The sequence below is a fragment of the Hydra vulgaris genome, chromosome 05, assembly GCF_038396675.1.
Source record: "Hydra vulgaris chromosome 05, alternate assembly HydraT2T_AEP".
Lineage (NCBI taxonomy): Eukaryota > Metazoa > Cnidaria > Hydrozoa > Anthoathecata > Hydridae > Hydra > Hydra vulgaris.
The window spans coordinates 7,515,925-7,529,415 of record NC_088924.1 but is presented as its reverse complement, the minus strand read 5'-3'; the positions used below and the strand labels follow the sequence as shown (position 1 = coordinate 7,529,415).

The following is a 13,491-nucleotide window of genomic DNA, read 5'->3' as shown; positions in this document are numbered from 1 at the left end:
TTTTGATGAATCGATAAATAGCCTCCACTCATCAGTACCATATTCTATTTTAAAACATGCCATAAGTCCAGAAACATCACTGCAAAATACCAGATCACCTTTCTTGAGAGAAGAAAGATAGAAATTCCTTTTCCCTTGATCGATACCAAGAAAAGGATGTACCCGGAGCCAACATATTTTTATTTTTCAATCTAGATCCTAAAACTTCTGCCGAGTCTTTCGGAAGACCTAGGTCTTTAACTAAATCGTTCAGTTCAGATTGTGATAATGGAATGGGATCAGTTGTGCTAGGATCCTAGCAATCACTGTCTTCTTCACTATCACCTTGCTGAGTCAATGTCTCATGATCATCTAAAACATCATCCAAAGAATTTGGAGGAGAGGGTATTGGTACTCCAGGTCTATGAGGAATAGGGCGAATGGCTGATTGAGGGTAAGAATTATCCTGATTGTTAGGGTAAGAATTATCCTTTTTGTTTTTCAAATTGAAACCTTGTACGTTGCAAGAACAAAAATAACAGTCATCACTATGATTTTCGGGCTCCCTCCAACCCATTGGTATTCCATAACGTAAGGACTGCTTTTTACCATGAAACCATTGCCTCAGTTCTTTAACACATATTGAACAAACTTTGTGTGGAGCGCGAGACTTACCTTGATCGCCTAACTTTATACCAAAATCGGGAAAATATACCTTTTCAATAAAATCGGAGATGTTTCTTTGTCGCTTTTTAATGGTATAGTTACCACAAATGTAGTAGAAGCAATCTGGTGAGTTTATACATCCTCTGGTAGATATTGTCAATAAAACAACTTGTACTTTTGGCTAAATAGCAGTTTGTGGAGATCTTAAAAACCAAAATTCAAACTTACTAGAGTACTGAACGATTTATAAAAAATATCGAAAAAGCTAAAACTAGACAAGCAGTTTGTGAAATAACTGTACGTGATAGAATTTTTCCACTATATTTCCCGAAATCAGCGTTGAAAATGCTATAAAAATCACTTATACAATCACTTAACAATTTTAATGTCGCAGACCTGTGTAATAGGGTGGAGCGATTTTGAAAATTTTTGAAATTTGATTTGCCTGAGCAGCAAATCAATATCTTTTGGTGAAAAAAGAACCTTACTTTTTTTTTTTAGTTTAGATGAGTTCTTGAGGTTCCTCTTTGGATTCTAAATTTTTGATGGGTCCTAATATTGTTTTAATTTTTTTTTCTAAACTATATCAACTTGATACTTAAAAGAAGCAAAATATTATGCTGATTTTGAAAATAATATGTTTTTATTAAAAAATTAAAATTAAAAAAGTAGAGTTGTTTTTTTTTCTTAAAAACCCCCGTCCTCAACAAAACGGGGGTTTTAAGATATATTTTTGCAAGTATTTTTTTCACTAAAACATTTTTTTAATAAAATTATTATTTATGAAACAAGCATTTTTTTCTGTATTTTTTGAGTCCAAGGTTGATATGGTTTAGAAAAAAAAAAAATTCAAAAATATTAGGACCTGTCAAGAATTTAAATTCCTAAGAGGACCCTCAAGATCTCATCAAAATCAAAAAATATTTTTTTACTTTTATCTTATAATTAATAGACATTGATTCGTGTTTCAGTAATATTGGTTTTTCAAACTCTTTTTTTTTTTGCTATGAAAATCGCTCCACCCTACTGTGTAATCAATGCCAAAAAGTTTGAACGTTTGAAACATGATCAAATTTATGTTTATGATTTTTACTACGCGATACCTCACCGAGTTAGTTTTGTTTACAATCACCGAGTTAGCTTTGTTTACAATCACCGAGTTAGTTTTGTTTACAAAATTTTTTTATTAGTATGTAAAGGACAATATAAAGCTATATTACTTACGCGGTTTTCTGGAGGATTTAAAAGTTGTTCAGGTTCAAACATCTTCAGAATTCCTCGTATTTTACACGCAGAACCACAGAAAAGCGCTTCAACAGCTTTAAGAACTTTAACAGTATAATAAATTAGGAATATCTTAAAAAACTAAACGTTACATAGCAACGAACTAACGTCGTGCATTATTAACGATTTTATTTTAATTATTCAAAATTAGTCATTTAATATTAATATTTCAACATAGTATATATTATAACATTATAGCAAATATATCTATAAATTCAAATATATCTATTAATATTAAATTTTAATAATTTTAAAAATTAGTTGTTCTCATAAAAACTTATCACATAAATTTTTAATGTAACTATAACTCCAGACGCTGTAGATAAGCTTTGAATCCAGCCTCTTTGTATCTTATAGCTTCAGATAGTGGATCTAACGCATTGTAAATACCTCTCCCAACTATTATAACATCACATTGTCGATCTCGAACTACAATCTCTGGGGTTAAATACTGTTGACCAAGTTCATCTCCAGATACTGCCATATTTACTCCGGGTGTCATATAAAGAAAATTTTCCCCGTCAATAAGTTTCGAAGTGGATATAAAACCAATGACAAATTCTGAAGATCTCTCTGCCATTTGAACCACAGCATCAGAATAACCACAATTTGTCAATGCTCCTAAAGATGTCATCTGAGCAACTAACAAACAACCACGATCGTAGCCCAATGCTTCTTCTTTCAAACCTAACAGAACACCATCACCAGGAACTCCATGTGCATTTATGAGATCTGCCCAGTCTCGTATTTTATAGATACCACGCGAATATTGTTCTTTAACAGTGTTACCGATATCAGCAAACTTACGATCTTCAAATATTACAAAGTCATGTTTCTTTGCTAACTCCTGAAGCAACTGAATAAATTGAGAGGAAAAATCTACCATTATATCTACGTGAACCTTAAGAATGCAAATATGTGGCCCAAGTAAATCGGCTATTCGAAGTAACTCAGAGCAGTTTGTGATATCAGCTGATAATGCTAAATTTGTTTTTTTATCCTCCATAAGATTAAAAATGCGTTTAGCAACTGGATTACTGACTAATTTTGCTCTTTCCTTATAGGAAATTTTCGTCTTCTTTTGAGCAACTGAGTTAACAAGATTAACTTGATATTGATTGTTTAAAATAAAAGAAGATACTTCAGTAAACATAGTTTCATCTATCAAACCTTCCCTTGTTAAATAATTTAGAACATTATTCAATTCAAACACACTATGCAGCTTTATGCCGTCTTTTAAAAGACGATCTCTACCACCTTGACCACGATCCATTAAAACAACTGCATCTAAAAACAATAAGCGGGTTTTTATAGAAATTACTTACGCAATTTAATTTGAGTAATAGATAAAGTAGATAAAATAACTCATACAAAATAAAATTTTTTTTAATAAAAATACAAGCATTTTAAAAACAAAACAAAACTAAGGTTTATTTAATTGAAATCGTTTCTAGGTTTTTTGAGAACTAAATGAAATATTTAGCAAATAAACTTTAAACTTTTTCCAATAATCGACAAAATTGCCTTATTTTTTTACTTTTTTAAAAACCTAGCTAAGCCTAACACGATAATGTAATAAGAGGTTGTCCATAAATTACGTACGCTTTTATTCGAACCTTCCCCCCCTCCCCCTTCCATTCTGCTATACGCTTTTTTGAGTACCCTCCACCTTCCTAAAAGTACCTATGCGTTTAACCTACCTACCCAACATTTTATAATACTTTTTTTAATTAAGTATACCCTTACTTTTATAATTGACCACTGGCCCCCAATCTCATATACACCATTTGCAGAACACTTCTTCCCCATCAGAGCATACGTACTTGGTGGACGATCCCTAACTTAAAATATATAATAAAATAGACCAACATAGAAAACAGTAAAAACAAAAGTTGACGCAAAACAAATGAAATTTACTAATAAATGTTTAAAACATTTAAAAAAACATGCAAAACAGTTTGACCAAAAAAATGTTCGAGTTGTTCTTGTTTTCAAGGGACTATAGAAAACAGTTCAAGATAACAAAAGTTTGAGTTTTTCTTTGAATGTAAACAACTTTAAAATAAATATAAACTTTGCATTATATGTAAAATTGTATTAATTGATAAAATATATTTTATAAATGATTTAAGTTTTATGTATTGATATTAACATATTTTATTAATTTTACTTTTATCTTGTAATTATTAGTTGTAATTGTTATTAGTTATCCAATATTTACGAATTTTATTTATTACATTTTTTAATCTTATTTTTCTAAAAATCAGTTGATAAACAGCTGCCAACTTGTTTATCAGATATGGTTGGTAAACGTAAAAAACATGGGCAAATACTACCATATATAGGAACACTTTTGGGTTATGGCTCTAATTTCTTTAGTATTTAATTAATGACTCTTGGTTACAACAATATATATTATAATGAAAAAAATGATTTATACCTTTACTTTTTAATGGTAAGATTCTTTTGATATGGGCAATTAAATGTCAATAAAAAACAAATTTTCTTAGAAAAAGACTACTGTCATTCTTCTACATGCTTCTTATTAATTTTTTAAAATTAGACTACAGTCTAATAACACAGAAATTAAAATTAGGAAAAATAAGGTACAAAATAATTGTCACAAACAATTGATAAGAAAAATAGTTTCCATAAAATAGCCTCTTCACAGCACTGCTGGCATTAGTCATCATGACTTATTGGCAAAGAAGGGCGAAATAAGTTTTACTAAAAAATTTTTTTCATGATAACTTACTTCCAAAAGTGATTTTCACTTTGACTGTTTAATATTTTTCATATAAAAATATTAAACAGTCAAATAACAAAAAACTTAACACAATTTTAAAAATATATAGATCCAAAGATTTCTGATTTTACATGCTTTATTTTATAATTGGATCTTGGTCTCAACAACATTTTTTTTTTTTTTTAGGATTTTTGCCTGAATAAATCTTTAAAAGGGAACTATTAGCATTCTGTTTTTAAAACTAAAGTTGAGGGGGCAACGACTAACCCTAACCCTAACCCTGACCCTAACCCTAACCCTAACCCTGCAGGCAAAGACTTGATCATATATAGAGAAAACAAACTGACCTTTTGTGTGTAACAAATACTTATACCATTACAGTTCATCTTCATTAAACTAACTTTCTGTTAACAATTGATCAATTACTTTTATCAAGTAATTGATCAATTACTTTTATCAATTGATCAATTACGTTTATCAAGGAGATATTAAAAAAGGCACTATTTCCAAACATACCTAAAATAATTTTAATAAACATACAGAAAAATGACAGATGTAGATGAATTCGTACATAGAGTACATAAATAGAGTCCTTAGAATTAGGGTCGCCATTTGGCAATGCCAAACTAACTGCCTACCTGACAGCTTCTCATTTTTTTAAATTAAAATTAAAAAAAAAAAATCAGTTAAATTCTAAATTAAAAAATAAGATAATGCTAAAACGAACTTTTTAAAAACCAACTGAAAAACTAACATTTTAACAAAACAAAATAAAAACGATAAAACAAAAGTTTTATTTAAATTTCAATTAAAACAATTAAAATAAAAACAGAAATATGAAAATAATAACTCTAAATAAAATAATTATAAACAAAATTGGCAAAGCTAATGTTGTATTTAAAATCCTTAAATAATGGCAAACACATCCGTTTTTCAAACTTTTAATTTTTAAATGTTTGCGTTTGCTAAAAAATATGTTTGCTTAAATAATATAAAGAAAATGTTTAATATAAAATGGTTTCTTAAAAGAAATTATTTTTTGTTGCTTATATTTTTTTAATCTTAAATCCATAAATTTTTAGCTAAATAAATACATAAATTTAAAAATTATATGCGATATCATGCTACTGATTAAAAAAGATTATACATTAAAAATCAGTATGAAAAGTAATTATGTGATATTGTACCACAGATTTAAAAAAAGTAGCACATTAAAAGACATTTGGAAAAAAAATTAACTGTTAATTAAAAAATTAACTAAAAACATTTTGAACTTTAAGAATAGAAAAGGAAAAAAAAAAAAGTAACAAACCTGTAACATTAATATAAACTTTTTTTAATTCAACATAAGTTTCATAGATACTTCCACCAGTTGTAACAACATCTTCTACTATTAAGCAATTTTGGCCATTCTTAAACTCTCCTTCAATAATTTGTTTGGTACCATAGTCTTTGGCTTCACGCCTACGAATAAGCATGGGAACATTATGGTCAACTGATACACATGCAGCAATAGGTAAGGCTGTGTATGGAACACCACATATCAGTTCAGTTTTAATATCTAGAAGAAATTACACCTGTAAATTAAGGACTACAAGAATTTGATTTTGTTCTTGATTCCTAAAATTAAAAAGATTTGTATGTACCTCAAAATAAGGACTAAGGGTTATTTGGAAACTGTAACTCGTGTCACCTTTCTCTATTGAGGCCTTGTAAAACAGATATTTAAAAAAATGTGAATCACAATTATCAAATAGTAATATATAAAATAAAGCATGTCATTATTTAATTTTAAGATTTCAAATGCAAGCCTTTCAAGTAATGGAATTTGGTAAAGTGAGTCAGAATGTGTCTTTTGTGCTATGGCTTTATTTAAAATTCTGATAAATGGCAATAACTTATTAATATTCAAAATTGTTACGTAACATGAACCCCACTAAAAACCCTAACCTTAACTACTTTGCTAAACAATTTACTCAGCAGTTAAGTTTATGAGCATGTAATATTTTTATGAGCTATAATGTATAAGTTTATCAACATGTAACATTTATTAAATAAAAATATGTATGTAATAATAACAAGCATATTTTTAAATAATAACAACAATAATAATAACAATAACAAAATAACAATAAAAATAAAAATAATTAAAATAACAATAATAATAACAACAATATCTAGATAAGTAACAATTATTATAAATATTATGATAAAAACAACATTAATTTAAACTCATATTTTTATTAAAAAAACATGATCAAATATATGCAAAAATTAAAAATAATCACCTTATATAATTTATATAAGTCAGAAAAAAACATGCTTTAAAAATCAATAAATCGTGTCTAATAAAAACAGATTTTAGAAACATTTTGCATAAAACAAAAATATTTATATTTATAATATATATAAAAAATATTTACATTCAGAATATATATATAAAAATAATTATATTTAGAATATTTATATTTATTATTCAGAATATTTTTTAGGAATATTGTGCATTTAATTTGCAATTCTTATAAGAAACTTTTTAAACTATTCTGGTCTCTGAATACTAAAATAAACAGTATACGGAGGGAAACAAAAACACATTTGTAAACTTAATTTTTGTAATCACAAGAAAATGTCAAAAAAAAAAGAATAAAAGAATTTATTAGAATTTGGTAGAATATTATAAATTTTATTAATGGATTTTAAATTTCATTGGTTATGATTAGTGACAAGGGTAGGTAGAGGTTAGTGTAGAAAAGAAGAGTGTGTGAGGTTATACTCGAAAGTTTAAGGGGTGAGGTTCAATAGGAAAGAACAAAGCCTCTACTTACCAGTAAGAGGGTATGGAAGAGTGATGTAAGTTCCCTAATCAGGTCGATTAGTGGTTACTGGTGATGATAAAAATCACAACTAATGTCCATGTTCATTTGCTTTAAATGCAATGTAACATAATACAAATACAAAAAAAAACTATTTTTTATTTTGAAATTAACAAATAGTGTTATTAGTATATTCTAAATAGTATACAAAATACATCTGATAAATAAGACATTACATCACATTAAGTTAAAATTAAAAAAATTATATTTATATCAAAGAATATTAAACTAATGATAATATAAAATAACAAAAAAATAACAACAACAATAAAAATATTGAGAGAGAATAAGAATATTTTAAGAAGGTTATTTAAAAACAAAAAATTAAAGATAGTAAACAGAAATATAAAATACACCAAAATAAATCACACATCTCACTTTTAATATATTTTTTTTAAAGTATGTGTTAAAAAAATAGCAACAACAAAAACCTGAAATACAAAACACACATTTTGAAATTTATATAATAAATATATTAGTTAAAATAACAATATTTTGTGAAACAAGATATTCAAACAGCCAATTGTAATTGTGTATTAAGTTACCAAACTACAATAATACTAACACATAATTTTATCAAAAACATCACATGCCCTACATAAAATGATGTGCACCAACACAAGCTTCTTGCAGTTCTTGCAGACCTTTCAGAAACCTGTTATGGAGAAGATAAGTGGAAATGGTATATTTGATGCACTAGATAAACTTAAAGTGCAAATGAATAGTAATTTTTCACCTTTCTCTGGTCTAATTCTTGCTAAACTTTTTAACTGTTTATTCGGAGAGGACACCTATGGTTATATTATCACTTTTATCCATCTAAAAGTAGATTAAAATTCATTGTTAGGAGGATTTGTTATTCCTTTTCATGTTTCTAATGGTCTGCTAAAGGCTTATATCAGAATTGAGCTTTCTTGCATTCTGTTTGTAAATGAGCATAAACATGCTTTGTTTTTTAATTATCATTTGCTATCTTTAGTTCAAATGATCTTCTTGAAATTTAATGAGTTTTTTTATAAACATATTGTGCAGTGCTTGTTCAGAAGTTCTAAAAGGTTTTGTGGAAATTTATTGAAACTTTTTTTTCTTTAATAAAATTTTTTTTACCCCCAGACTATTTTATTTACACTTTTCTTTTTTATGAAATTTTTACAAAAAAATTTCAAAAAACAGTAAACAGCAAACTCCTTCTTTTTTTTTTTACTAATAACGCCATATTGAAAAACATTACCTTGATGTAGAGTCTCTTAAAGCACATCACCAATATATCATATAATTCTGTGTATAAACATGTATAAAAATAGTGAAATCAAAAAGATTTATTTGGTTAGTATGTGTAATGGAGAATATTAATTTGTCAGTCTAATAAACTGATTTAAAAAACTTTCATCTATCTGACCTTTAAACATTTCATAAAATTGTTTAGGCAGATAATATTAGATCATGTTTGAACGGAACAACCCTTATACCAGTTTGAAATTTGATAATCTTAGACATTTTTTAAAAAATTTTTGTTATTTGAATGTCAGTGATTTGGTTGTTAAGTTGATTTCTCTTTATAATTGTTCACATTTGTTTCCACTGTAAAATATAAAAGTTTCAGTTGATGGCAAATCTTGACAAATAAATAATATCTTTGTAATATGAGAATAAGATACTATATGTAAAATGAGATATGAAATGAGATACCATAGATGATCATTACACTTCCTTTTAGAGGTATAATGTTCATCTAAGATATCTCATTTTTAAAAGTCCTGGACAAAAGAAATCATGAAATAGTAAATATTTCACTGACAAATATAAGTTAGGGGAAAATGTTTATGGATGGGTCAAAAGAGCTGATTACGGCGTTATTTATCTCAGGAATAATATTATTCTGTCTGCACAATGAACAATTTTTTAAATATAGCTTATTTGACTAATGTATAATCTAGGCATATTTTGGACTAAAATTTTGAAAAAATTTTACACGCAGAAATAATGCATTTTATATCTTTGCAGTCTTAAGTTCAACAATGACAGATTGATGAACCTAGTACATAGCATTGTTAGATAACTGTTTTAAAATTAAATAACGCTCTTTATTAAAAATAATAACTTCTAGAATTAAAAATAATTGTATATTATTATTATATATTATATTTATTATTATCATTATTGCTATTGTTATATATTGCTACATTTCTGTTACATATTATTAGTAATATTAGTCTCAATTACTCAAACACATGTTTGAATTAGTTTTACTAAATACACTAAAGTTCTTTTGATAAAACATAGATTTTAACACGATTTCAATATTTCTAGTTAATAAAGGAATGTTAATAACCTATAATCTATCAATTTGTAACGTGATACTTTTAATTTAATAAAAGTTATATCACTGCTTATATTGCATAAAAAGTGATAAAACTTTATTATGTAAAAAAATTTAATATACTTCATTATTAAATCTATCTGATTTTTAAATAACTAATGCATTCATAACATTGCTACTAATAGCAAGTTAAAAATCCACTTACCATTCTTTACAACTACCTCCCAAACAAGGTTACTAATGTCACGAAGTAACTTTGGGTAACTGATTATTACTCTAAAGTTAATGTAAATAGGAGAAAAAATGCCTGATTTCAGTTTAAATTTGCCAAACCTTATTGCTTTTATTTCAAACAATTGTTTTATAAGAGATTCGTGATTAATCATTTTTGTTTACGTAGTATTTTACACCTTACACAGTAAACACGCGTTTCAACAACAACTCGTGTGAATCTTGAAACAAAAAAATCCCTACGTTCATAATTATGTTAAATATTCCGAGATGCAAAGATGAAGTAAGTTTTAAAAGTTTCTTGGGACGAAACTGTGATAATTAATGAAATTTACTAAAGTTTTGAATTTAACTATTTAAGCATAAAACATTAAGCATAACATTTTGTTAATCCATCTTGAAAAATTGTAAATCTTTAGGCAAATTATATCAAAGCATTTCTTAAACTAAAAAAAAAAATAATTAAAAAACTAAAGCATAAAAAAAGTCATTTTTTGACTTTTTTTTTTTTATGTTTTACTTTTTCTGCTTTCAAGTCAAAAAAATAATAATAATATTACAAAGTGTTTTATATCTATCATATAAATTTTAACACATTTGTCATTATTTATCTTATTATTACATATAAGGTTGGGAATTTTTCAATCCCGAATTCCCCCCATCATAAAAGAAATATGCGTTCAAAAACTTTGCATAACGCAGACGTAATAGCAATTTGACGATAGTCATTGAAAGATAGCGGGTTTGAGATTTTAGGAATCAGTGCTATGTTTGCTGATTTCCATTGATCAGGGAAGTAACTGTTTTCTATGAGGTGGTTAAATAGGATATAGAGTGATGGGGCAATTTCTAAGCGAGCAGATTTGAGTAAGATTGGGGATATATATATATATATATATATATATATATATATATATATATATATATATATATATATATATATATATATATATATATATATATAACTAATTCTTTCTTTCACTTTTTCCTATTTTAATTGGTATAAAGAAAAAAGTGCACCATAAAAATAAATTATAATTCAACAAACAAAACACCTATGGAGAAGCTTTGCTTTAATGTTTCAATTGATGTCACATGGCAAAACAAGGGCTTAGCTCTTTAAATAGAGTAGTAACAGCTATAAGCTAGAAAAGTAACATTGATTTTATAATGCTTAGTAAGTATTGCAGAGAATGTCAAATATGAAGAAACAAAAAAAAATCATTTTTCGTAAGACTGTTGGAAAACCAGTCATCATTCCAACTCTTTAGGAGCAATGAAAGGTATTGGTACATTTGACATATTTTCTGGATCCATAAATGACTAATTTATCAGATTTAACAAACAGAGTTCATAAACTGTTTTAATATGGGGATGAGATAAAGCAAGAAATAAAATTTAAATGATAATAAAAATTCTTTATTTGTATTTCCAGTTAAATTACTACGTCATATACTTTGTCCTAAAGAAATAACAATTTGAAAAAAAGGCTAAAGTAAATCTTTTCATATAGACTTAAGATATAATAATAAAAAAAATAATTGAAGACTACTTAGTATTTTAAAAAAAATGTATTGATTGTGAAACACAAAATATTAACAAAGAGGTAAATAACGTAAAATGGTCTCAACGTCCTTAAATATTTTTTGTTTTAATTTTTTTGCTTTAAGTGAGTATCAGTTTTACAATTCTTTTCTTTTCTTAATTTTAAGTTTAATAACAAAACAGAAACTAGCTAGTGTAGGCAAAAAAATTCAACTTTTCACGCGCTTAAGGTGGTACCACAGGAAAAAAAAACAGATTTTTGAATAAAGAATCAAAATTTATTTTTTAATGTTAATTGATGCAAAATTTAATGCTTCTTTAAATGATATAGTTTTCAAGTGTTTTTATGTGCTAAATTAGTGTTTTTAAGATTTTATTACAAGGCAGTATGAAGATTTAGTCCATAGAAACACCTAAGCAACGGGTATTACTCCATATATTTTGCTTTTTATTGCTAAAAATGGATAGGAATTTAACTGAGTTGAATGTCATATAATATACTTTGCATTTCCGATCTAAAAACCATTACTTAAAACAACAAACTTATGTAAAAACCTCTACAATGGAGCTTAAAAAACTGTCTACTGGGTAATAAAAATTGTGTACTGGTTTTACTCAAATAAAGAGTTTTACTTAATGTTATTCTCTGTTTATACTTTATAGTGTTATAATACTACTGTACAACTGAAAGTAAATTAACTATGAGTACAAAAATATCTAGCACGCAAAATTTTATTAGACATCACATAAGAAAGTGGAATGGCGTCATTCCAAGGAAATATGCCACAAAAACTAAAATAAAGAACCGAATTAGTGAACCTACCTGTTCCAGTAGCAGGAAACTCAATGACAATATAAATATTAATGATAGTTTTTTGGCTAGGACTTGTGATAATGATTATTAATTTTTATTCAACTTTAATATTTTAAAAGAGATTATATTGTTTACAGCTTGTCAAATATGTCATAACCAATTAGACGTTGTTGATCAACTTGATAGTCGTATGGAATTTTGCCATACATTGAAACTCTTTTGTTACAGCTGCGAATGGAGTAAAGACTTTTACACCTCAAGTACAATTTCTCAAATATAGATGCAGAGACGCAATATGTTTGAATCAAACATTCGTAATGTTATAAGTTTTCGAGCAATCGGTCGTGATTTTAGTGTTTTGGAGACATTTGCAAGATGTATGAACATGCATTGTTTAAGTGTAAATGGATTTTTGGGTATACAAAACAAAGTAAGCAACACTTATGAAAGTGCAGCATTTGACAGTATGAAAAAAGCGTCTGATGAGAAGCAAAATGGGGTACCAGGAAAACCAACGCATAAGCGAGTAACAATTGATGGTACTTGGCAAAAGCGCGGGCACAGCTCTCATAATGGAGTTGTTACAACAGTAATAGATGATAAATGTATTGACGTGCAAATCTTTTCCAAACATTGTAAAATTTGTCAAGTTTGGGAAAAGAGAAAAGGAACTTCTGCATATGAAACATGGTTTGGAAATCATCAATGTCACATAAATCATCGAAATTCATCAGGATCTATGGAGTCTGCCGGTGCCGTTGAGATTTTTCGTAGATCAATAAGTGAACGCAATTTAATATACCATGAGTAAGGGAGAGCGAGTATGAAAGAGCCAGGTTTTGAAGGAGCCAATACCATTATTTCTAACTTACTGGCATCCGATCCTAATTGTATTTAACTCTTTGTGTGGCAACACTGGATACCTGTAACCCACAAAAAATGTACAGTTCTACTAAAATAAATAGCGTCGTAAGGGAGCACTAAAGATTTTGAAAATGAAAAGTAATTTTTTGGTGGTTTACTTATTTATTTT

At 27.2% G+C, this 13,491-nt stretch overlaps 2 protein-coding genes across 3 annotated transcripts in view; both read right to left on the bottom strand.

The window, feature by feature from the left end:
• The window catches only part of LOC136071824 (c-Myc-binding protein homolog), a 100,970-nt gene extending 98,952 nt beyond the window's left edge, over nucleotides 1–2,018 (bottom strand). For both annotated transcript variants that reach the window (XM_065797256.1, XM_065797255.1), the window contains exon 1: nucleotides 1,870–2,018. In XM_065797256.1, coding sequence (XP_065653328.1) covers nucleotides 1,870–1,911 — 42 coding nt within the window. In that variant the 5' untranslated portion in view covers nucleotides 1,912–2,018. The remainder of the gene's footprint in view (nucleotides 1–1,869) is intronic.
• Nucleotides 2,019–2,076: 58 nt separating this feature from the next.
• LOC136071823 (uncharacterized) lies at nucleotides 2,077–10,323 on the bottom strand. The gene is made up of 3 exons (XM_065797254.1): nucleotides 10,074–10,323; nucleotides 5,988–6,236; nucleotides 2,077–3,216 (listed from the first exon to the last, which is right to left on the bottom strand). The coding sequence occupies exons 1-3, from the start codon at nucleotides 10,252–10,254 to the stop codon at nucleotides 2,231–2,233; spliced, it is 1,416 nt and encodes a 471-aa protein (XP_065653326.1). The 5' UTR covers nucleotides 10,255–10,323; the 3' UTR covers nucleotides 2,077–2,230.
• Between the last annotated feature and the right edge of the window lie 3,168 nt (nucleotides 10,324–13,491).